Source organism: Uranotaenia lowii, chromosome 2, assembly GCF_029784155.1.
Source record: "Uranotaenia lowii strain MFRU-FL chromosome 2, ASM2978415v1, whole genome shotgun sequence".
Taxonomy (NCBI): domain Eukaryota; kingdom Metazoa; phylum Arthropoda; class Insecta; order Diptera; family Culicidae; genus Uranotaenia; species Uranotaenia lowii.
In genome coordinates this window covers 11,256,198-11,279,906 of record NC_073692.1, presented here as the reverse complement: position 1 = coordinate 11,279,906, position 23,709 = coordinate 11,256,198, and the positions used below count along the sequence as shown (strand labels likewise).

The following is a 23,709-nucleotide window of genomic DNA, read 5'->3' as shown; positions in this document are numbered from 1 at the left end:
TCCGGTCTACCTCCAGGACATTGGGGATCGCCGTACGGGAATCCAGGGTTTTCTCATCAGTTTCAGCCCCCTTTTCATCCCCGACATACCTTGCCAGTTTCCAAATGGAATTTGGCTAAGTACAGCGGAGATGATCAAGGTCTGAAACTGAATGAATTCCTAGAGTTGGTCCACACTCTGTCGTTGGCCGAAAAGGTTTCCGAGCAGGAGCTTTTTGAATCGGCCGTTCATTTGTTTACCGGATCTGCCCTCAAATGGTATATGACACAGCGATCAATGGGTCGTCTCGTCAGCTGGCAGCATCTTGTTTTTGAACTCCGCAGGACATATATGCACCCAGATTTGGACGCTCTCATCAAAATGAAAGTGTACCAAAGGCGTCAACGACAGCAGGAGTCATTCTATGAGTTTTACAGCGAAGTAGAGAAGTTGATCCGAACGATGAGTGTACAGATTCCAGAATTCGAGAAAATCCAAATCATTCAGCAAAATATGCGAATGGATTACAAGAAGCTAATGGCTTTCATTCCTATTTTGAATTTGGAATCATTACTCTCGGCGGGTCAGAAGCTTGACGCGCTTAATTTTTCCGCGTACAGCAAGGTGTTCGGCTCCGATAAGGTGGTTCACGTGGTAGAAGGCGAAGATCTGGAGCAGCCGAGGTCGACCAAAACCAAGAAGCAGGCATCAAACTCTGATTTCATAGTACCAGTTCAGCAATATCCGAGGGGTAATTCAGCAGGTCCTAAAGCGAATATTGCTCCGAAGAACCAAAATCCGATCCCGCAAAATTTACCTGGTCCGTCACGGCAAATATCCAGTAAATCTACTGCAGTCGGGGAACCATCTGGCAGCCAGTCGCAGCCTCAACTCACATTGGAGATGGTGGTAAGCAACCACAAGCCTCCTCCATCAAATCGGTGCTACAACTGCAATCGGGAGGGACATCATGCAGCAATTTGCCGTCAACCACCAATCATTGTCTGCTTCAAGTGCGGGCTTCGTGGTTTTCCGACTGCTATGTGTCCGTACTGTTTAAAAAACCACGGTACTGCGAGCCAAAACCGCGGTTCGCAGGAACGCCAGGCGTAATTTCTTCTTCTGACGATTCGTCAGCTCCTCCGTGGTTCTGGGAAACGGTCCCGAATCATTATTATTCAGCAGATACTGAAATCTGTAACATTTCATATCCATTCCCAAATGATCACCGTCCGTTTGTAGATATCCAGATTCACGATATTCCCGTTTGTGCCCTACTAGACAGTGGCAGCAATTACACCTTGCTTAACCAGAGAATTTTCCGCAAGACAAAGCACGAAAAATTGAGTCCACTGAACAAATCGCTGGATCTCCGTTCAGCTAGTGGTGACTCGATGGAAATTTTAGGCCAGGCCTTTCTGCCTATCCAGTTTGATGGACGAACCAAAGTCATCACCACTCTGGTGGTGGCTAATTTGTCTATCGACTGCATTTGTGGGATGGACTTTTGGACCAAATTTCAAATCGTTCCCACTATGTTGTCTGGAGATTCCGTGAATGCAGTGGTCCTGGAAAATGTTTCTTCGCCCTCTAACTGCTCGTCGCTAGAAGAAGAAGGAAAATTAGAGGAGATTAAATCGAGCTTTTTAGCAGCAGGTCACGGTAAACTCACCATTACACCTATGGCCACTCATCGGATCGTCTTGAAGGAGGAATTCAGAGGCAAGCCACCAGTTCGTCAATTTCCGTACGTGATGTCTCCGAAAACCCAGGCGTTGGTAGCTGTTGAGCTGGAACGGTTGCTCGAGGCCGGCATCATTGAGCGTAGCGAGTCCGACTGGTCGTTGAATTGCGTGCCGGTCATTAAACCCAACAAGGTTCGGCTTTGTTTAGACGCACGGAAGATCAACGAAAGAACTGTCCGTGATGCTTACCCTCTACCCCACCCTGGAAGAATATTAGGTCAGTTACCAAAGGCAAAATATTTGTCTACAATAGACCTGTCCGAAGCGTTCTTACAGGTTCCCTTAGAAAAAGAGTCCCGGAGGTACACAGCTTTCAGCGTGCAGGGTAAAGGGTTGTTCCAGTATACCCGGATGTGTTTCGGGTTGGTCAACAGTCCTGCGTCATTGGCCAAAATCATGGATTCCGTACTGGGTCATGGTATACTGGAACCGAATGTTTTTGTATACCTCGACGACATCGTCGTGGTTACAGAAACATTCGAGCATCATGTACAGCTTCTTACGGAGATCTCCCGTCGTCTACGTGAAGCCAACCTAAGCATCAATCGGGAAAAATCACAATTCGGGGTATCCGAAGTACCTTTCCTCGGTTACCTCTTAGGAACGGAAGGTTTACGGGCGAATCCGGAAAAGGTGCGGCCGATTTTAGAATACGAGCGGCCCTCAACTGTAACAAAGCTCAGAAGGTTTCTTGGAATGGCCAATTACTATCGGCGATTCATTCCAGACTTTAGTGGAACCACGGCAGCTCTGACTGATCTGCTGCAAACAAAATCTAAGCTGATTCGCTGGAATGAAGACGCCGAAATTGCATTTGTCCGCATTAAGGAGCTTTTAATTTCCTCACCCATATTGGCCAGCCCGGATTTCAGCCGCCCTTTTACCATCCAGACAGACGCCAGCGATGTAGCAGTAGCCGGAGTGTTAACGCAGCAGCAGGAGAACGGAGAGTGCGTTATCGCGTACTACTCCCACAAACTAACCACTCCACAAAAAAACTACCATGCTGCCGAAAAGGAAGCATTGGCAGCTATGTTAACCATAGATGCTTTTAGAGGGTATATTGAGGGTTACCATTTTACTCTGATCACCGATTCATCCGCTCTTACTCACATACTTAATGCAAAGTGGAAAGTCGGATCTCGTTGTAGTCGGTGGGCGCTCATTCTGCAGCAATATGATATGAGAATAGTGCACAGGAAAGGCAAAGAAAACGTCGTTCCTGATGCACTGTCTCGTAGCATTGCAGCAATTGACGGCTCACCTACAACGTGGTACGATTCCATGATGCATAAAGTTGTGAGTACACCGGATGAATACGTCGATTTTAGGGTTGAAAATGGTAACCTTTTCAAGTATATCTCGGTACCTGACTTTCCGCACGATTCAAATTTTGAATGGAAGATGATTCCACGAACGGAGGATATTCCAAAAATTATACAGGATTCCCATGACTCTGCATTCCATCCCGGATACGAACGAACGTTGTCAAGGGTAAGACAAAGGTTCTACTGGCCGCGAATGGCGGTGCAAATCCGAAATTATGTCCGCCAATGCACTACGTGTAAAGAGGTTAAGCCGTCCCATGTAGCTATGGTACCCGAAATGGGGAAAATGCGGTTAGCCGACCGCCCCTGGCAAGTTATTTCGATCGATTTCATTGGCCCACTTCCCAGAAGTCGTAAAGGCAACCAGCATCTGTTAGTGGTTTCGGACTACTTTTCGAAATGGGTTTTAGTTCAGCCTGTGAAGAAAATCGCTAGTTCAACCCTGTGTGCAATTTTGAAAGATCAATGGTTCATGAAGAATTCTGTTCCTGAGATAATTATAACCGATAACGGTTCTAGTTTTCTCTCGAAAGAGTTCAAGTCATTGCTTGATCAATTCAAAATTACACACTGGTTGAACTCACGGTATCATTCACAGGCGAATCCCGTAGAGAGAGTAAACCGAACCATCAACGCTGCTATTAGAACCTACGTTAAAGAGGATCAGCGCCTCTGGGATACTAGAATTGCTGAAATAGAAATGGTATTAAACACCAGCATACACTTGCCCACTGGATTCACGCCATACTTCATTATACACGGCCATGAATACACAGAACTAGGAAGCGATCATCGCCTAGCCCGCCACGGAGAAAATCTCACTCCCGAACAGTTTGAGGAGAGACGCAAAGAACTATTTGTGAACATCTACAACCTAGTCAAAAAGAATCTCGAAAAAGCGTATGCCAGGTCAAAACACACCTATAATTTGCATATTCGTCCAGCAAAACCATTTTTAAAAGGGCAATTAGTCTATCGTCGGAATATGAAGCTTTCCAATGCCGGGGAAAGGTATAATTCTAAATATGGACCGCAATTTTTACCTTGCAGGATAAAAAGTGTTCGTGGTACATCCTCTTACGAGCTCGAGGATGAAAATGGCAAGGATTTGGGAATTTGGCCTGCGACCCACATAAAACCAGCATAGTGGCTGGACAATAACATAAATTGTCAAACAAAAAAAAGGGGGGTTCTCACCTGTGCATCAATTGTCTTTTAAACCAAGCCGGAAAATTTCTGGTAACAGGTTCAACGTTGAGAAACCCATGGAATTTGCAGCAAAGAACACATCGTAGTAATCGAAGTACAGCTTGATAGAATCAGCCCAATTTCGGTAGATATCCATTGGTACCATCTCCACTGATCATGCGATTCCAGCTTCGGTTGATAGCGGTCCTACTAGCTAACTATCTGCACCTTTTCATCAGCATCGGCACAGGCACTGGGTGTGGTGTTAATCGAGTCAACTGCTACCGTTTTCGATTTTGGAACCCAACATGTAAACCTTCGATTCCAGCATTTTACAGGCAACCAAATTTACCGCCGTGACGTGGCCTATTCGACACGGATGCTTTCCGGTACCAGCAAATAATGCAAAAGGTACAAGGCTCTTAGTCAAACTACAGCCTGTGTAAAGAAATCCGCCGGGAACTTAAAACTTATGGCATTACACCTTAACGCCTGTCCTTCAAATTGTTGCTTTTGCCATCCGATTCGAAGCCGAGAGGAAGTGGTTTTAGCTCGTGGAGATATCTGTACCTCTAGATTCACGGATGGATTACGGGATTTGGCGACACAATCATCAAAACTAAACTGTATCCGGGAGAACCGGATCGGATCGAATGGCATCCTTGATCGAACCACTGTCGAAAGTTTGATCATCTCCTCTACCATGAATTGAACATAAATGTTCGATACGCATCAGCTTCCAAAATAACGCTTTAATTTCCTTACACAAGTCGCAGTTTGGTCTTTCATGGATTGGGAACTACGCACCAACTCCTAATCGATGGGTTCTTCATAGGACCAGAAGGACGGTCGTTCTCGTCTAGGAACAGAAACACCATAAACGGACGGAGCAAATCGGTCACTGCTTTCACATCACCTGAAAATAAAATTTATTAGGAAACAACGCTACGATTTTCCGAAATTTCTCAACTTACTCCTTCCATTCGTTGTCCGCCGCATGCTGCTCAAACCAAAACCACCAAACAAACCCCCGCAATCGAGGATGACGTTTATATGCCACGTCATCATCCGTCATCATCAATCGCCAACAGTCATCATCAACGAAAAGCGAGTTTCGTTCAGTTTGGCGCAGTACGCAGCCAGTTAATGCGATGTTTACACACGATGAAAGAATTAAACCCAATTCTGCGTTATTTCGCTATTTTGCACTCAAAATTGAGCGATAAATGAAATTACGTTTCGAGTTGGTAATTCTTCTAATAAAATCAATCGTTTCAGTTGCGTACGAACTGAAACTGATGAATAAGTTTAAGTTTTCTGTTAGTAATAATGTAATTAAGTGTTGGATGTTAGTTATAGGGATTGAAGGTTGAATGGCAGCATGAACGGTAGTATGAATGATTAAAGGAACGAAAGAAAATACTAGTCGGATGAATGAAGAAAGAATGCGTGGTTTCAGGTAGCAATAGGTAGTTTAGTTATTTATTTTAGGCTAATTTTGGGTAAATACTGAAATAAATCCGTCGTCACTGCAAATCTGGTATTGAAAAACATTTGATAAGAGGTGTCTTGGCAATTTATGATCTCTTAATTTTCTGAGAGCCTGCTGGACGAGATCGCACACTGAATGATTGGGGGGACACTTTTGGTTTTGAGAAACGATTTGGATCAGAGGAGAGAAAGAGGGAAACTTTTTTTGAGATGACGCAAAATGGTAGTCAGTGATCAGTAATTCCTATTATGGACTCGTGATTTGGTGGAGGGAAGACTTTGTTTTGGCGACTAGTTCGGGATGACTCCGTTGAGGAACGAACAGAAATGGGCGTCTTTCGGGAAAAATCTTGGGTCATTGTTACCGTGCTTTGTAACCCCGTCTTCAAATCGGCTACGTGAGAAGATTCCTCTGCAAGCATGAACAAATTAATGTAGCGATCCTAATGCTAAGGGAGCCGCGGTAGGTAAGGCGCAAATTCCTTCCGTGCATAGTGACCCGGCATTAGAATCGACGACATGAGGAGATTCCTCTGCTTGGATATGACTCAATTACTCTAGAATATGTTGCGAATTGAAGACCAAGGGAGCCACGGTATGTGAAGTGCTTGCACTCTTACTTCACAATGGCTATGAGGATATTCCGTTACATTTCTGTGAAGTTAATCAGCGGAGAACCCAAGGAAAAAACCCTCGTTCGAGACAGGACCTTTGCAACCGTGTTTAGTGACCCAGCCTTAAAATCGTCTACGTGAGAAGATTCCTCTGCAATGATGACCCAATTACCCTAGAATATGTTGCGATTCTAATGCTAAGGGAGCAGCGGTAGGTTACGCGATTACACATGGTGTGTTGTGACCCGGCATTAGAATCGACGACATGGGAAGATTCCTCTGGTTGGCTATGACTAAATTACTCTAGAATATGTTGCGATTTTAAGGCTAAGGGAGCCACAAGGATGCATTGGTGCTCGGGTTTTTTCACCCCCGACTCCGGGAAGATTGTAACCATTCATTTAATGGTTACAATAAAAATTGTGATTTTTGGGCCAGTTTGGATGAAAACTTTGTAAATATTGTAAATAAAAATTATTGTTCGTAAATGTCTAAAATTAGGATAAGATATCTCATGTTTGTGTGGTGTCTTGTTCTAATTTTAATAGCAATCGGCTGGTGTCATTTAGGGATTTAGTTTTGTTTATTTATTTATTTATTAATTTATTAAATTCTTCGTTATTTATTTATTTATTTATTTTCGCGTTATTTATTTATTATTCATTTAGTTAGTTATTTGTTAGGTTTAGTTTTGTTAGATTAATATATTTTGTTATGGAATGCACGCCATAAAATGTTTGGTTCGAAAAGACACCAGCCCTCTATATGTCAGTTCCTGTATTGTTCCTGTCATGTTGCTGTCATCGAAGGGGACGAGAACATCACCGACGGGAAATGGGAACAGGGCTAAAATCAGAGGCAGAAAAGGTATAAATAGAAGGAGCTCGCAAGACGCGAGGCTTTTGATGCAAGTTCCGGTCCGAGGTGGAGCAGCAACTGCGCGGTCACACACCAAAACGTGACAATCGTTCGTATCCGCAATTGGGTGGCTCTGACCCCCTTCCCACGTTACATTAGATCCAGTTGTGATCTGGATAGTTTTTTCAACGGCCAGTTGGAAGACTTCACGCCGTTTTTCCCCAACTGGTCGGTCGAGGTGGCTTAGTGAAGGGAGCCCCAGTACATTAGTTTTCCCCCAGTGTCGCTAATCACCATCAGCCCTTTGTTAAAGAACACCGGTGACCCGTGAGTGCTTTAGGTCGTGCAAGTGACAGTGCCCCGACTACGTTACAACCCCCAAGGGGCACTTTAGGCTGTGGTGAGACCTGGTGGGAATTCCCTCTGGGAGTTCCAGTGCCGACCAACCGTTACAAGCCCCTCGATAGTCGTGAGACACTCGCGTGGTTTTATCGTGCACGAACTCTATAGCTCCCCGGACCGTGTAGTGAACGACAGGCCTACGCCCAACAGGCCGAGTAGTTGCTCGGATTGCCCGAAGTGCAATCCGACCTGTTCCTGAAACTGCCCTGTTCCTGTTTTCATCCGGATCCCGTTACGTCGTTCCTGCAGTAGTCCCCCAACGAGTCGACCACCGAGAAACGGCCGCAACGAGTTCGTCGAGTTTGAAAAATAAATGCGCAAGTACAAAATTAAACCCCAAAATCTTACCACATTTTCTCTTGGTTCATTAACCCCTAAAATTGAAGAACACTCACAAAGAAAAGTGAATTGAAAAGTTTTTAAAATAAAAGTTATGTATGGTCTTTCTTCATCCAAATTGTTGCGTCTTAATTAAAAGTGCATTCCCTAAAATTCAAAATTATTCTTTCTTGTTGTTTGTTTCTGTAAAGTTCAAATTGGTTTTAAAAGTCCGCCCAAGAATCACAAATTTAATTGTTATTAGTGTCCAATTTCTCCGGTGATCATCCAAAGTTCCCCTGTTGAGCTAGCGCAGGGAAGTAGGGTCTAAACGATTCTAACAATGCGTAGTCGATATCACAACCTGTCGACTTTCGACCAGAGGTTGTAATTCGAATGTTTGGGCGTTTCTTGTCCGACCGATGACCACTGATCAATGTGTCAACCCGTCGATCTTCGACCAGAAGTTGACACCTTACCGAGTATCCGTTGTTGTAGTTATTGCCGCTTCTTTGGACAAATTCCTGATCGGTTATGTCCTGGTATTGCCGAGATTAGGTGCTGACCATAATTGTTTCGAAGCCGCAGTGTGTGGTGATGGGCCGTTAAAAAAACCGGAAGAAGCCGTTGGTGGTTCACGGGCGCCGTTTGAGGTCCATGAGGGTTCATGAAAAATATTCGAAAGACTTTAGTGTGTTTTTAGAATATTCACATAGACATGCACCTTTTCACCATTTCTCAAATCTGACAAATACATTCCGACATAAACAGACATAAATACAGACTCAAAACTGACATTTTCTGACGATAGCAGACTTGTTAATCTGACAAACTTCATATTCTGACTTTTAAAACTCTGACAGATTCTGACTTATGAAACTCTGATAGATTTCAATTTCCGACTCATTTAATCTGACACGATCATTCTTGATCAACTGACATATGTTGTCGACATAATTGCTATCGCGGATGGGAAGTGGGAAGGTTATTTAGATGTCTCGGTCTAATATTATGTTTTTCGTGTTAACTTTTATCGATATATTGCTCAATGACTTTGCATAACGTAAACTATTCAACCAAAAACTTTGAGCTCGAGATTAGCTCCAACAACCGTTACATTGTCACCTATGACATTGTCTGCTTTCGACTTTTTCCAACGCTTTCCTTTTCGTCGATTTCAGACCGCGAGTGGTACCGTTTTTTTTTCGTAGAATGTGTTGTGTGCTGATGGTTCTTCTCGACGTCTGCACTGATAGATTATCGATGAAGACGGAGGCATAACATGTGGGACATTTTAGTCATTCTGACCAACTGGGTCCACCGTCAATTCTTCGTTCGACAAACGACGATTGAGGTGCGACACGATGAAGCAAAATTTCAAGTGGTTTTGCAGTGATGCTGTCCGATTTCAGCTCGTATACGAAGCGATCTTAAATTTGGACCAATGTGGGTTGGCCTTCGACGAATTTGTTCTACTCGCAAATCTTCAAGATGAACTGAAGAAATTCCAACAAATGACCGAGTGATGCGAGTTACTTCAGGACCTTCGTCCGACTGACTGATTTTCTGACGTGAAAACTGACATAGATTCTGACTGTAGTACTGAATGGGTTTCTGACCGATTTTCCGATAATGTTCTGAAAGGTTTTCCGAATGTTTTTCTGAATGGATTTCTGAAGAAGTTTCTGAATGTAGTTCTGACAAGTTTCCGCTTTGGGATCTGAATGTTTTTCTGACTCAACCAAATGATTTACTGACAGTTTTGCTGACCGATTTTCCGACATTTGTTCAGACACAATCTCACGAATACAAGATGGGCAATTTTCGTAACGACCGAGACAAAGCCTGTTCCGTGTGATCTCAACATTTCTGGAGATTTAGTTAATTGCAATACTACTATAGGCGTAGCAAAACTGTGAACACAATTGCAACGTTCTTGCAATCGTGTAATTTCGAAACCGATTTTCAACGCGAATGATAGCAGTCGACAACAAAAAAACTGACAAACTCATACTCTGTATGGGTTACTGACTGATTCCAAAGTGTGCGAATGGTTATCTGTGGTGTACTGTGGGTAATTTTGTGGGTCGGGTGCTTGAACAACTGGGTACGAGTTGGTGGATTGACGAGTTGTTCGATTTGGTGTGTGCTGATTCTGTGTGCTTTCTCTGCTATGGTTTGTTTCAAACTGATTGGCATTATCGCGTCTTTTGCGCGTTGGTGGAACGGAGGAGGAGTAACATGGTGAGTGAGGCCGAGAGAAGTTGCGAGGACTCTCAAAATGCAAGAGTGTGTGGTGATTCCGATGGCATTTTTGACAGGGATTTCTGGTACAATATATGGCAAAATGTCCAGGTTGCAAACATTTGAAACACAAGCGACGTTTGTGCACTTCCGAAAACCGTTCTGACACAGACCAACTCTTAAAAGTCCGACACTGAACAATGTTATGCTGACGATCTCTACAAATGAAGCAACATTCTTGAGGCTGCGATGCCAAAAAAGTTGTTGTGTTTCTCAACCGTCGATAATCTGGCTGAGGCGAGCTTCTAAACCGTCGATACTGTGGATCCGGTGCTCTCGTGAATCTTGGATGCTGATGCTCTGACAAAGTGTTAGTGACAAGAGATTGTAGAACCAAACACTGATCTCGGAGGAAGTTCATCAGGTTGAAATAGGTTGGCACTTCCTTCGAATTGTGATGCGTTTCCCACTGCCGAAGTGTTACGGGATCCAGACGCATGCAGATCATGTGCGCCAACAACGTCGACCAACTTTCGGTATTTTCCCCAATCTTGTCCAACATCTGTAGGTTCTTGTCGAAGTCACTGATGAGGCGATTCAAGGACTCGCTGTTCTCCCGACGAATAGGTTCAATTGCAAAAAGTGCATCTAGATGAGCCTTAACAATAAGCTTTTTGTCCTCATACCGCTTTTCTAGTAAACTCCATGCCACTTGGTAGTTTGCCGCAGTGATTTCTATTGAGCCGATTTCTTGGAGCGCTTCGTCCGTCACCGATGACCTCAAGTAGCTAAATTTGTCGATTGGGGAAAGCTGACCGTTGTTGTGTATGAGACTCTGGAACATGTCGCGGAAGGTGACCCAGTCTCGAATTTTTCCACTGAAATTCGGCAGCTGAATTTCTGGAAGCTTCACGCGTGACATCACCGAACTTGTGGATGAAACTGACTCTTCGACTGACTTTTGTTGCTTGAAGGTTATCAGGGAAGATTTCGCTGCGCAGTAGACCTCCTCAATCTGGGACGCTGCCTCATCAAACTCTGCTTCACGCTTGGCGATTTTGGCTCTCACTCGTTTCTCCCGCTGGCCTTCGGTTTCTTTTGAAATTCGAGGTCTTCTTCGTCATGAATCAATTTAATCTTCCGCTGGATTGTGTGAAATCTCCGCATCGCATCTTCTAACAACTCTAACCGAACGTCGATCTGGTTTTCGTGTCGTTCCATCGAAAAGCCTTCAACGAACCTCGCTACACCGTGGATGGTCCGTTTAAGTTGTCGCTCTTGCTCTTTCAAATCGTTGAAGTCGACGTCTTCCATGATGAAATTTTCACTGACTCAAAATCTGACAAAAAACCCGACAAATATTCTGACACAATCCGACAAAGCTCAATTAAGAACTTAAAAATCCGTTTCAAAAATCTGAACCAAAAAATTTATTTGCACATCGACACGTCCGCTTGTTAATGTTGCACTAAATTGCCAAATCACTCACAATTTTTAAAATCAACAAATAATTGATAAAATATTTGCTGTGCACCGACACGTCCTTATGATTGCCGTCGATCATTAATCAATTATGCTGACTGAAACCGAAAAAACTGATTCATTCAATGATCACTTATTGACCTTTAGCTCACAAAATGCACTAGAATGCTCTCACCGATATGTGTTAATGATCAGACCGACTGTTGATGAACTCAACTCAACTCCGTTAAAGTTTTGCCGAAAAAACAACCAAAATACGCCCGATTGACTGGGGAATTTCAATGAAAAACTGCCAATTAAGAACCAGTAGCAGCAGAGAAGGATGTTGACAAAACCCGATCAAGGATTGCACACAATTCCGATGATAAAAAATCCGTAAACTTCAGTTTTAAACTTTATTTCGAGCAACCCACAAACTTCCACAAAACAGACACCATTAATCATGCACACTTTGTACTTTCCTGTTTTTGAAGACCGATTCCGTGGACCAAGGAATGTTCCGACCGATGTTCCGAGCTCTTGTTCGCCCTCCGTGAATGCTCCGTGTTGCTTTGTGTTGTAGCAAGTGGCGCAGCTGTGGTTTCGTGGTGCTTTGAATAGCGCTGAGCAGCGCGATGGCGTAGCAGCGATGGCAGCGGTGGCTTGATGCTTCCTAAGTGCGATGGCCGCGCACTGAAGCCGCTTGGTGGGTTTCCGAATCTTCCCGACACTATCCGTAGGCCTTACTGGCCACACATCCGGCTCGAAGGACCAAAAAATGTTCCGGATCGTCCCAACAAATTTAAACTTTCTTCTTAGTGGACTGTAAACACTAAGTTGGGCCGACCGGGGAACACTTCAATTTAACAGCACTAAGTCCAAATGTCCACCGTCCCTGTGGGAGCAATCAAGGCTTCCCAATTGAACCTCTTTCTATGCACAAGAGGTGATATTCTTCACGGGCAGATATTTCTTCCGTTAGTACAAAAACCGACCGATTAGGGAATCTTTAACTTTATTCCCGATACTTAATTAATGCACCGAGCCGACGGGGGTAAAAATACAAGACCGATGTGTACTTGGTGGAGGTTGCTGCGAACTGACTTTATTAGCATAAGTAAACATCTCAAATTCCCGAATACGATCATATGATCGGTCGTAAGAGAGTGAGTTCTCAGGAGAGAACTCACATCTAGTTCAGTCGCTGGGGTGGTTCTTACTTCATAGCACATAGCATTATTTACGTTCCTAAACAGACTTAAATGGTTGAAGACGGGAAGTGACTTAAAATGACACAAATTTTTCCAAATTGTTTTTCTAGGAATATTGCCTTTCTAAAAACTCTTTGATTCTATGCTTTTCTTTGCCTCACATTTCAGAAGTCTTTCTCATCAATAGTAAATCAATAGAAAGTTAAGTTTATTAAAAACATATTTAATCTGAAATAATAAAAACATGATGATGAAAACCAATGTATCCTTGTAATAAATATATTTTTTAAAGGTTATCTTATCAATTGATATGTATTTCATTTAGTAATTTTTCCGCAACAGAAATTTTCGAAAACATCTCTAATTCTCTCTCCCCACAAATCAGTGAAAACTTTAATTATCTTCTCTTGCACTTCGACGATTCCTAGTCAATCGTCTACATTAGTTTAGACTCATTAGTTTCATCTTCTTTTATTTAAAGAATTATATATTTTCTTAAAATGTTAAAGTAGCCCTTTTGAACTAATTTTTCAAGGAAAAGTAGCTTAAAAAAAAGAAAAACTGATTTCATAATAACTTTTCTATAATCTACAATAAGCTTTAAACCTGAACCCTAAAATTGCCAAAATTAATGTCATCAAAATTTCAATTTTTTAAAGCTTCAATTTTTACATTCACAAATATGAGTGAATAGAATGATTGAAATGAATATGTCTAGAAACATTTTCACATTCTTTAATTTATTATTTCAAATTTGTAACTATTTCATTTGATTTAGTACAACTAAAATTGAAAATGTGAATGATAACTTGCAATTTAACTTCCAGAAGCTTCATACTTCAGAAACTGATTTTGATAATCTTATTTTCTACTGAATTAATATTTAGAGTGATGATTTTTTATATTAAGAAATTAAAAAATTAAAACCAGAGTTTTCATCGACAATTGTGTTTCAAAGTTGAAAATAAAATTACGAAATTTTCATATCACGATTCAGCAAAATACTCCAATGAAGAATCTATTTATATTTTTAAATTTATAAATATTCTTGTCAAGCATCGCACCGCCAATGTAGTTACGTCACTAGAACCGCTATGAAAATTTTTTTCTTTTGCATATAATTTTTTGCCTAAACCTTACGATAATATACTCAAAATCCAGTGCAAAGCTGAATTTAGGTGTAGGAATTGTATCAAAAATCCGAATTGATGAAAAGTTAGAAAAACAGCTACCTTTGAAAGTTCGTCATGAATTATGTATTTCGTATTTCAAAAATCTAAAGATGCCAAAATGTGGCAAATTACGTCAACTTTTCCATTCATTTTTTTTTTTAATTTTTCTATTGTAACAGGAACAATTTGTCAAATGATTGATTGAAAATTCGGGTTTTACACATGTTTTTACATTTTTGTGGCCATGATCTTAAAAAAAAATTAAAAAAAATTTTGCTATGTGCAGCATATAGCTTCTAACTTCAGCTTTTTCAGGTACTAAGCGAATTTTTTACGTAGTTGAAAACTGTTTATTAAAATAAAAAAATATCAAATTTCAACACCCAATCGCATTTTCAAATACTATACCTGAAATCAATAAATTAAGTTTTGAACCTTGCGACCTTCAAATCTGCGATATTGTGAGCTTTTCAAGCATAATCATTTGCAAATCTAATGCGCGCATTTAGATAAAGCTGCTACATAGCAATTATAATTGTGAAAAAAATTTTATACCATCAGCAGAGAAATATTTCGAATTTACAATAGGAATATTTCAAATTAAAAAATCAAGTATAATAAGTAAAAAAATCCGAACTTGTCCTATCAAACTAAATCAATATAAAAACATAGGTACTTACAAGTTGTTACAAGTAAGTTACAACACATACAATCACAAAAATTAAAAATTGGTACTTATCTTAAAGGTTCGAACTCAGAATTAGCCTAGAGTACATTTGAAATCCAACAGTCCTGTGGGAGTACAACGGTCCTGGACCGGTTTAATTCGTTCACTTCCAACAACGGAAATCTTGGATATCATCTTGCTTCCTCGTGTTGGTTTGTCCACAAATTCGAAAGCACCGAAACACTAGTTTTTCCAATATTCTTGAATAAGTTGGGACAACATGGAAAAAATTTCGTAAAAATTTTGGAGCTTGAAAATTGAACTTCGATTTGAGTTGACCGTTTCCGCTCGTAAAAAGGCAATACCAGCTTTCCGGCGAATTGGAACTTCCGGTCAACTCGTTCGAGCTCCTGTGCAAACAAACCATTTCCATATCATCAGTAAGGCGAAAAACCTCTTTTAATGGTTTTTTAAATCGACCGTCATGGACGCTGGCAGTTCAACCTGTTTTTCGCCTATGCGACTCGAAAGGAACAGCTGAGACAAGAAAAGTAAAATCAGATCATTCGTTCTACATGGCTCTAGAGGTACGTCAGCTAAGTCAGTAACTTAGTCACGAGAGACTCCAGAACCATCGCATCGTCCATCCATTTGTTGAGAATTAAGGAGGAATGTTTTTGTTCCTTTTTTTCAGCTTTGGACAATTAAGAATCATACTTAAAGGTACTTATTCAGTTGAAACATCATCAGACAACTATTTTATGAATAAGTTTTCATTGAGATAAAAAGGCCTACCAAAACAATTTCAATCTTTTATTTAAGATGAACCCCTAGCGTCTATATCAAATTTTCAATTAAAAGCTTTCAAACAAACTATTTCTATGAAACTTTTTCCCCTTAAGAAAAAACTCACTTTTCCCATCGCCTTTCGCGCTATTTTTTTAAATTATACGTAAATAAGCTCAAAACAAAAACTTGGTTAGCCAGCAGTGATCTAGTGTTCTTATTCATAATATTTAAAAATCAATTTGGATCCATGAGGGAATCCCAAAGTTATGATAATTTTGTAAGCATTATAATTAAAAGAAGTTTGGAATGCTTTGAAGAATAGAGTTTGCTTTCATCATAATAGGCATCATTTCCATTAAATTTTGTTGCAAAAGTTTTAATTTCTTCTCAGTAATTTTATCCAAATCTACAAAATTGTTTGGATCAGAAAATAAAGATGAAATGTTGTTTGAGTTTCTGGGAGCTTCTCAAGCCCTTGCATGTGCCTTGAGACTTGATTGGTCTTTTTAGCCAATCCTATGACGGGTATATTATGCTGCTTGATCATCGGCATTGAACGCTTCTGGAGTAAATTTGACGATACTTTTGAAAAGGGGACTGTTCTTCGCCAGAAAACAGGAACACTTATACCACTTATATACGTCTTAATCGTTAAATTCTGAAAGACTTTCTAAAGTATGATTTCCATTTCGTTTGGGGCAAAGTGCGCATATGTGTGTATCCAAACGCGCCGATTAACGATTAATAAGTGTTTATTAATTCAAGGGCCTCCGACAGTGTTTGCAAGGTAAAAACACTTATTTTCTACTTCACAGATGGAAAAATGTATTGCTACACGCAGTGCTGCCAGATATACTGACGTTCTTGTGAATAGTTAATTAATTCTATACCAAATTTAGGAATTTTTAATATATTCGTTCACATTCAAGTCATGTTTTCCAATTCAACATATAAAAATCCTTAAAATTGATGTGATGAAATCGTCATTTAAATTTAAACAAATATGAAACATGCTTAACGATAAACGGACATGGCGCGTTTTGCCCTGCCTACACACGTTAATTAAAAATCGTTGAAAAAACAGAAAAAAAATTGAATGAGGAAATTTTTCGTTGTGTGATTATTTTCAAGACCAATGTTCATCATTGGAACAGATGCCAGGCAAATGTTTTGCTGATCGATGCCATAATTCCTTACGAGAAAAGTTGAAAAATTGCAAGAAAAGCTCCCAAAAAATTTTGTTTTCGTTTTTCGTCAAATTTTCGCAATATAGAAGGTCCACAAATATTTATAAACGCATAAACGCAATGTCTTGTCCCGACTGCGCATTTTATACCCAGTTCCCTTACGGGCTAGATATTGTGCCGCACTCGCTAATTGCCTGCCTCACCATCGACTTTTGGCCAAAATTTTCGGTGAAAATGACCTTCTCCTCTACATACAGTGAAGTATTGTGACCAATAAGGGTTTTATTTTTATCATAATGCACCCAGAAATTTTGCAAAATATTGAATCATACTGTTTACGGGCTTTTGGTTTGACAGAAGCGACTTGATTTGGGTCCTTTTTACGTTTTTCTGCCTCCGGTACGTCTTGAGCCCAAATCGCTCTTTAGCACGCATAACGTTAGACGTCGAGGTCCCGACTTTCCTCGCCGATGGTTTCTTTTTGATGGGGTCCTTGACCTTTTTGTCGATAGAAGGACTTACAGGACCAGATTTTCGACCAGTCCTCGGTTCATCTTCAAATGTACAATGATCACCATGGTTTTGAATGCTGTCCGATGCTCACATCCTCTTTTTTGGCAAATTTACTCAATGAGATTCCACTCACAATACACCGCTTGTGCACGATACTTTTTTTCTTTTCCGGAGAAGGATCACGCATATTGAAATGTTATCACAAACTAAATTTTTTGTTGGTGTCATCCCGTAAAAAAATGTGTAAACAAAAGGACGCAGCCAGAAGAATTCGAAAAAAAATTGATTCAAAATGATCGTTAATATTCGGTGTGCTTATGATTCCTAGAACAGTCTATATACCCAAAGCAGGCAACCCAAACAACGAGTCTGCGGCGCTGAACCAGCCCAGGTAACATTAAAATCGTTTCAAACATTACCAAGACGGGATTCCAAAGTAGGCCGAGGCTGACAGCGAACAGGCAGATTGTTTGCCGGCCTAACGTGTGAAGACGAGAAAGAGGAAGGAGGAGAAGAAACTTTTCTGACAACTTCGGAATTTTTCCTAGAAGCATTAATTTTTGCACCAACGGAAGAGTCGATGGAATTGAAGAAATGATTACCTGCGCAATTCACACTTGAAATATTCCGTTTGAGGTTTATCTCTGCCAAAAAGGCTACATCTGGCATTCATTCTAAAATTTATAGTACCGTGCAAAAGCTTGTTAATTGTTTTTTTTTTAAATTGTAGCTCTATAAAAAGCAGAGAGCATTTCATTCCCGTGTTTCCCCTAAATTTCTTCAAATTTGAAAAAAAAATCTGAAACAATGTTATAGATTTTTTTGTAGAAGCTCAAATAGCGAAAAAATGCATCACCTGAACTTACCTGTCCCGAAACCATGCTCAGACACGAAAAAACTAGAAGGTTAGTGATACCGTACGAGACAGGGTTCTCCTGAGCTAGAAAAATAACGTTTCGCCGGACGAAACAGTCAACATAATTTATGTAGGAGTCCTTGGAGACCCATTTCCGTACTTGTGAATCCATACTATGTATTTATGATAGAAATTAGATTGAAAGTAACATTGCCTTTTACAGACCATCGTCAAAATTTAAAATTTACCTCAACTATTCTAAGTTAGAAATCAAGCTAAACTGAAAATTTTAAATCTTTAATAACATAACTCAACCATCGCAATTATTTCCACATCTCCCCGTCCTTATCTGCCCCAAACGTGCTCGGATGCAATTTTTACACCAGATAAGTAAAAGGTTTTAGATGTTTCGAGTGGACTTTACACACCCAGGGAACGGGACGGCATCCGGAGATGAGCATCTCCGTGGAGAGATGTAACGAGGGCAGCATAATGGAGGGATGCTGTTCATTCAGGGGTTGTTGTTGTTGTTTATTTTGTTGTTGGAGAACATTGCGTGGTAAACTAACTTTAGCTCTGAGTTAAAAAAAAAAAAAAGAACAAGTGTGCAGGGTGGAGGAACGAGAGAAAAAACACAATTTCGTTCAATGATTTTGTTCCAGCCGGGTCAGTTGAGTTGTGGTCAAAATTATTCTCTGGAGATACAACCGGACATGACAGTTGTTTGCAACCGAAGCCATTGGTTTTGTTATTTTTGTCATTTTTGTCATTTTTGTCATTTTTGTCAGTTGTGTTATTTTTGTCATTTTTGTCATTTTTGTCATTTTTGTCATTTTTGTCATTTTTGTCATTTTTGTCATTTTTGTCATTTTTGTCATTTTTGTCATTTTTGTCATTTTTGTCATTTTTGTCATTTTTGTCATTTTTGTCATTTTTGTCATTTTTGTCATTTTTGTCATTTTTGTCATTTTTGTCATTTTTGTCATTTTTGTCATTTTTGTCATTTTTGTCATTTTTGTCATTTTTGTCATTTTTGTCATTTTTGTCATTTTTGTCATTTTTGTCATTTTTGTCATTTTTGTCATTTTTGTCATTTTTGTCATTTTTGTCATTTTTGTCATTTTTGTCATTTTTGTCATTTTTGTCATTTTTGTCATTTTTGTCATTTTTGTCATTTTTGTCATTTTTGTCATTTTTGTCATTTTTGTCATTTTTGTCATTTTTGTCATTTTTGTCATTCTTTTCATTTTTGTCTGCTGCTGATCAGTCAAATAATAGTCATATGAAAATCCTGGCAAAAGTAATTATTGTAGTCAAAATTGTAGAAACACCTTATTGTTTCTTAAAGGTCTATTTACAACATTCCAAGATCCATTAAAGAAAGAACAAAAAAACTTCATGCTTATTCTTTCTTATCCCTTTGAGCAGTGAATTTTTTGGTCCGTTTCACCCAGCATATACATAGGTAGGACGTCCTACACCTTCTCGTGATTCTGATTCGCAAACAGAATCGATACTGATTTGCATAATTTCTATTAGCACTCGAGACGAGAGCACTCTGCCTAAATTTGGGCGCTCGAGTGCTCGCTTGATGCGATTGAAACGGGGGAGAAAACCTGAATCAAGCCGGAAATGCCGGAGATGTTATTTTTTAAGGGGGTTTATTTTACTTTGGCTTTTTTTTTGCTCCCTTGAATGGATGCCCGCATCAGGATGCTAGTCAATAATGCAACATCCCCGTCGTCTTGATCTGTGCCGGGATGCGGATGTGTGTTGAGGGAAGAAGAAGTTGCAGTCTTGCTAGGAGCTGATTTGCGTTGACCTCATTTGAACTCCCCTTCGATTCACCGGAGTCCGGAAACTCTTGAATATTTCCTTCTGCCAATCGATTTGACCCATTCAAGTTTTAGGAGTTATAAAAATGATTGAAAGTGACAACCGTCCGCTTGCAGGGAAACTCAGTACGTGAAAGTTTTACCCAATTGATTATGAGTTCCTACTTTTTTTTCTCTCTTCTCACAGTGCAACTTTTTCTATATCATAGTAGGCAATGACTGATATTTATTTCTCGCAAACTTTGAGGAAAAGCAATCAATGAATGGCGACAAATCATGGCCATCTGCAATGGATGGAACAGCGGCCATACTAGCAAGTTTCAATCAAAGAAAAGTTTTTTTCCTTAATGAAAATTGCCAGAAAAAACCACTAACAGAAAGACGTAATAAGCCAGACATGTCAACTAATTGATTTTTTTTTTCGAATTTATGTTTCCCATCTTAATTTTGAATTTTTCTTAAGGCTCGAAATTACAAAACTGAATCTCATTCAGGATTCAAGCTTTCCTGTTTCGTCACAACCCTGTGATCGGGACACACAAACGCTTGCTTTGATCGATCGAGCAGTTTGATTGATTTCATTAAACAATCGTTTGTTGGTTCGTTTTGTGATTGAAAAAAAAACCTTTCTCGAGGTCGATAATTCTTTTGACGTTTCCTTTCTTTTTTCCTCCCTTCTTTCCTCCCACCAGAATGAGCAACAACAATGGTTGGAGAAAGGCTAAACATGGCGGATAAGCAGCGGTACTCCACTCAGGAGACAATTCAGGTAAGTGGTGGGAAAATGCAAGAAAAAAAACTCGATGACAACCCTTGATGGGAAAAACGGGTCAATCCGAACACAAACAATAAATATTTTCCGGCAAAGCTTTTGGAGCATGATGTTTGACACCAAAAATTTGTTGGCTTTGCCTTTTGTCATTCTGTAGAAGCATTTAGGAGGCGATGTTTTTTTTTTAATATTAATGAAAAGTGTTTTGTTTTGATTTGTTATTGTAAAGATTTGAAGAGTAAATCTCAAAAAAATCTGCAGCAGTTTTGAAGAACTAGCGTATTCTACTTTTAAACGGAAATTTTCTCAACAATCATTCTAATTCAGGCATAACAAATAAGCATCTCCATGACGTTCTACAAAGGGAACAGAAATTATAACAGTAATAAAGTGAAGGACAGGATGTCTTACGAAAAAAAAGGAACGTTTTGTTTATTCGATTTTGCATTATTCGATTCGAAATGGAATAGGAAACAAATTCACCCCCCAAGAAGGGAACCTTCCGGCAGTTCGGTGAATTTTAATAAGCTTCATGTATAAAGGAAGGTCATAAATCTTTACAAGGGCTTTTCATGTTCTTGGAGTTCAACTGCCTTAGTCGTTTTCCTTCTAGGCAACTACTTTTTTTACCACAACGAAATGCTCAAAAAATTCTATTCTGTAAAATATATTGAACTTGAAATAAGTTCAGATTCAGAATTCAGACTCAGAGTTCAGATTTCTGGTTTCAGATTTCAGTTTCTGTATTTATAAGGAACAAGCTGACCCGGTGTGCTTTGCGGTTGGTAAGAATGATCGTTGTGTTAAATTCCCGAAAAAAAATGCTTTCCACTTTATATCTCCCTTCTGGCAGTAGAAGGGAGTCCCAAACTATCAATTCCTGTACAAAAATATGCTACCATGAAAATTTGGTTCAATTTTCTCGATTAGTTATCGAAATGTTTAAAAAAAGTTCCCACTTTTTATTTTTTCACTGAATGCAGGGAGGACTCTCAAACCACCGGAGAAACATTTCCTCAGCTCATGCAAAATTCGATTTCGTTTGCTTTGATAATTCTGGAGTAATGCTATTCAATTTGTATTGGAGCCCCTCCCTCCTACTTATGTATATCCCAACTGGAAAGAGGGATTGGTCTCAAATCATCATAGAAACTTTATGTGCATTCATATACACTCCCATGCCAAATTCTGTTCCCTTGTTCGATTGCAAGATTGTTCCCATATCATATTTTGGGAGCTCCCCTCTTCCTTAGCTTAATTCCCAATTAAAGGAAACAAGAGTCTCAAATAATCATTTACAATTTCTCGTGTCCAAATGCCCTCCCATGCCGAATTCGTTTCCATCTGTTCGATTAGCTCTCCAGTTATGCGAAAAAATTCAAAAAAACACCCAGTTTTTTCTCATCATCCCACTGTACAGTGGTACAGAAATGAAGTTTAGTGTGAAACAAATATTTGAGTCTTCCCCTTAAGTTTGATGCATTTGATGTCTTAGACAAACTTTCACGACAAACTAAAGGCGGTCATTTTGACTGGAAAAAATCTATCTCTTGAACTGAAAGTTTTATGACAACTTGCTTTCATGAAGTTAGCTTGGTCCTATAAAAATCCTCTTAATCTTTTCATGATGATATTTGAACGAAATCATTCATTCAGCAACATTTTAGATAACTATAAAGGGTGATACGGTCAAAATTTGGTCAATATCAACTTGACGTATTTCTTTCAATTTTGCATTTAAAAAACCTGAACACCCCTCATTTTGAAGGTGTGTATGTGTGGAATGTTGTTCCTGTTTTGATTTTGGAATTCTCTCTTCAGTTGTCAAAATGCCGTCCCAGGAAGAAGAGCAGCGTATCAAAATTTTGCTCGCGCATCGCGAAAATCCGAGCAACTCGCACGCAAAGCTGGAAAAATCGCTAGAAGTTTCCAAATCAACCGTTACAAATGTAATTAAAGTGTTTGGGGAACGTTTGTCGACAGCCAGGAAGTCTGGATCGGGAGGAAATCGAAAACCGGAAGCCGCTGAGACGACAAAGAGAGTTGCCGGTAGTTTCAAGCGAAATCCTAACCTCTCTCTCCCAGATGCCGCAAATAAGCTGGGTGTATCGTCTACAACCGTGCATCGAGCCAAAAAACGAGCCGGAATATCGACTTACAAGAAGGTAGTGACTCTAAATCGCGATGATAAACAAAATACGACGGCCAAAGCGCGATCCCGGAGGCTGTACACGACGATGCTGACGAAGTTTGACTGCGCGGTAATGGACGACGAAACCTACGTCAAAGCCGACTACAAGCAGCTTCCGGGACAGGAGTTTTATATGGCAAAAGGAAGGGAAAAGGTAGCAGATATTCTCAAGCACATGAAACTGTCAAAGTTCGCGAAGAAATATCTGGTTTGGCAAGCCATCTGTACCTGTGGCTTGAAAAGCAGCACTTTCATAGCTTCCGGGACTGTCAACCGAGAAATTTACGTGAAAGAGTGTTTGAATAAACGTCTGCTGCCTTTCCTGAAGAAACACGGTTGTTCCGTACTGTTTTGGCCGGATTTGGCATCTTGCCATTACGGTTAAAAGGCCATGAAGTGGTACGCCGCCAACAACGTGCAGGTGGTTCCCAAGGACAAGAACCCTCCAAACACGCCAGAGCTCCGCCCAATTGACAAATACTGGACTATTGTCAAGCTGAACCTAAAGAAGACCAAAAAACTGCTAAGGACGAGCAGCAGTTCAAGGCAAACTGGCTTTCTGCGGCGAAGAAGGTGGACAAGGTGGCTGTACAAAATCTGATGGCAGGGGTTAAGCGTAAGGCCCGGCAATTCGGATTTGGGAAAGCGGAAGCCTAACTGAATATTTTTCCTGAATTTAATACTAACTAAACTTGAAAAAGAAATTTAATTAGATATTTTAAATAAACGATTTCACCGATTTACACGCGTTTTCCTTTGACCAAATATTGACCGTATCACCCTTCACCCTTTTTTCAAAATGATTTTTGCATTCCCAATTGGTCTTATCGAAGCAGGCAATCGCGTAGCGACTACCCGGACCGGAGCGTTCCTCAAAAACGGACCGAT

The 23,709-nt window shown here is 40.2% G+C and overlaps 1 protein-coding gene across 1 annotated transcript; it reads right to left on the bottom strand.

Annotated features, from left to right (window-relative positions):
* Nucleotides 1–8,207: 8,207 nt before the first annotated feature.
* LOC129741063 (uncharacterized) lies at nucleotides 8,208–11,481 on the bottom strand. The gene is made up of 3 exons (XM_055732763.1): nucleotides 11,357–11,481; nucleotides 10,446–11,282; nucleotides 8,208–8,433 (listed from the first exon to the last, which is right to left on the bottom strand). Exons 1-3 carry the CDS (start codon nucleotides 11,479–11,481, stop codon nucleotides 8,208–8,210), a joined length of 1,188 nt encoding a protein of 395 aa, XP_055588738.1.
* Nucleotides 11,482–23,709: the final 12,228 nt, after the last annotated feature.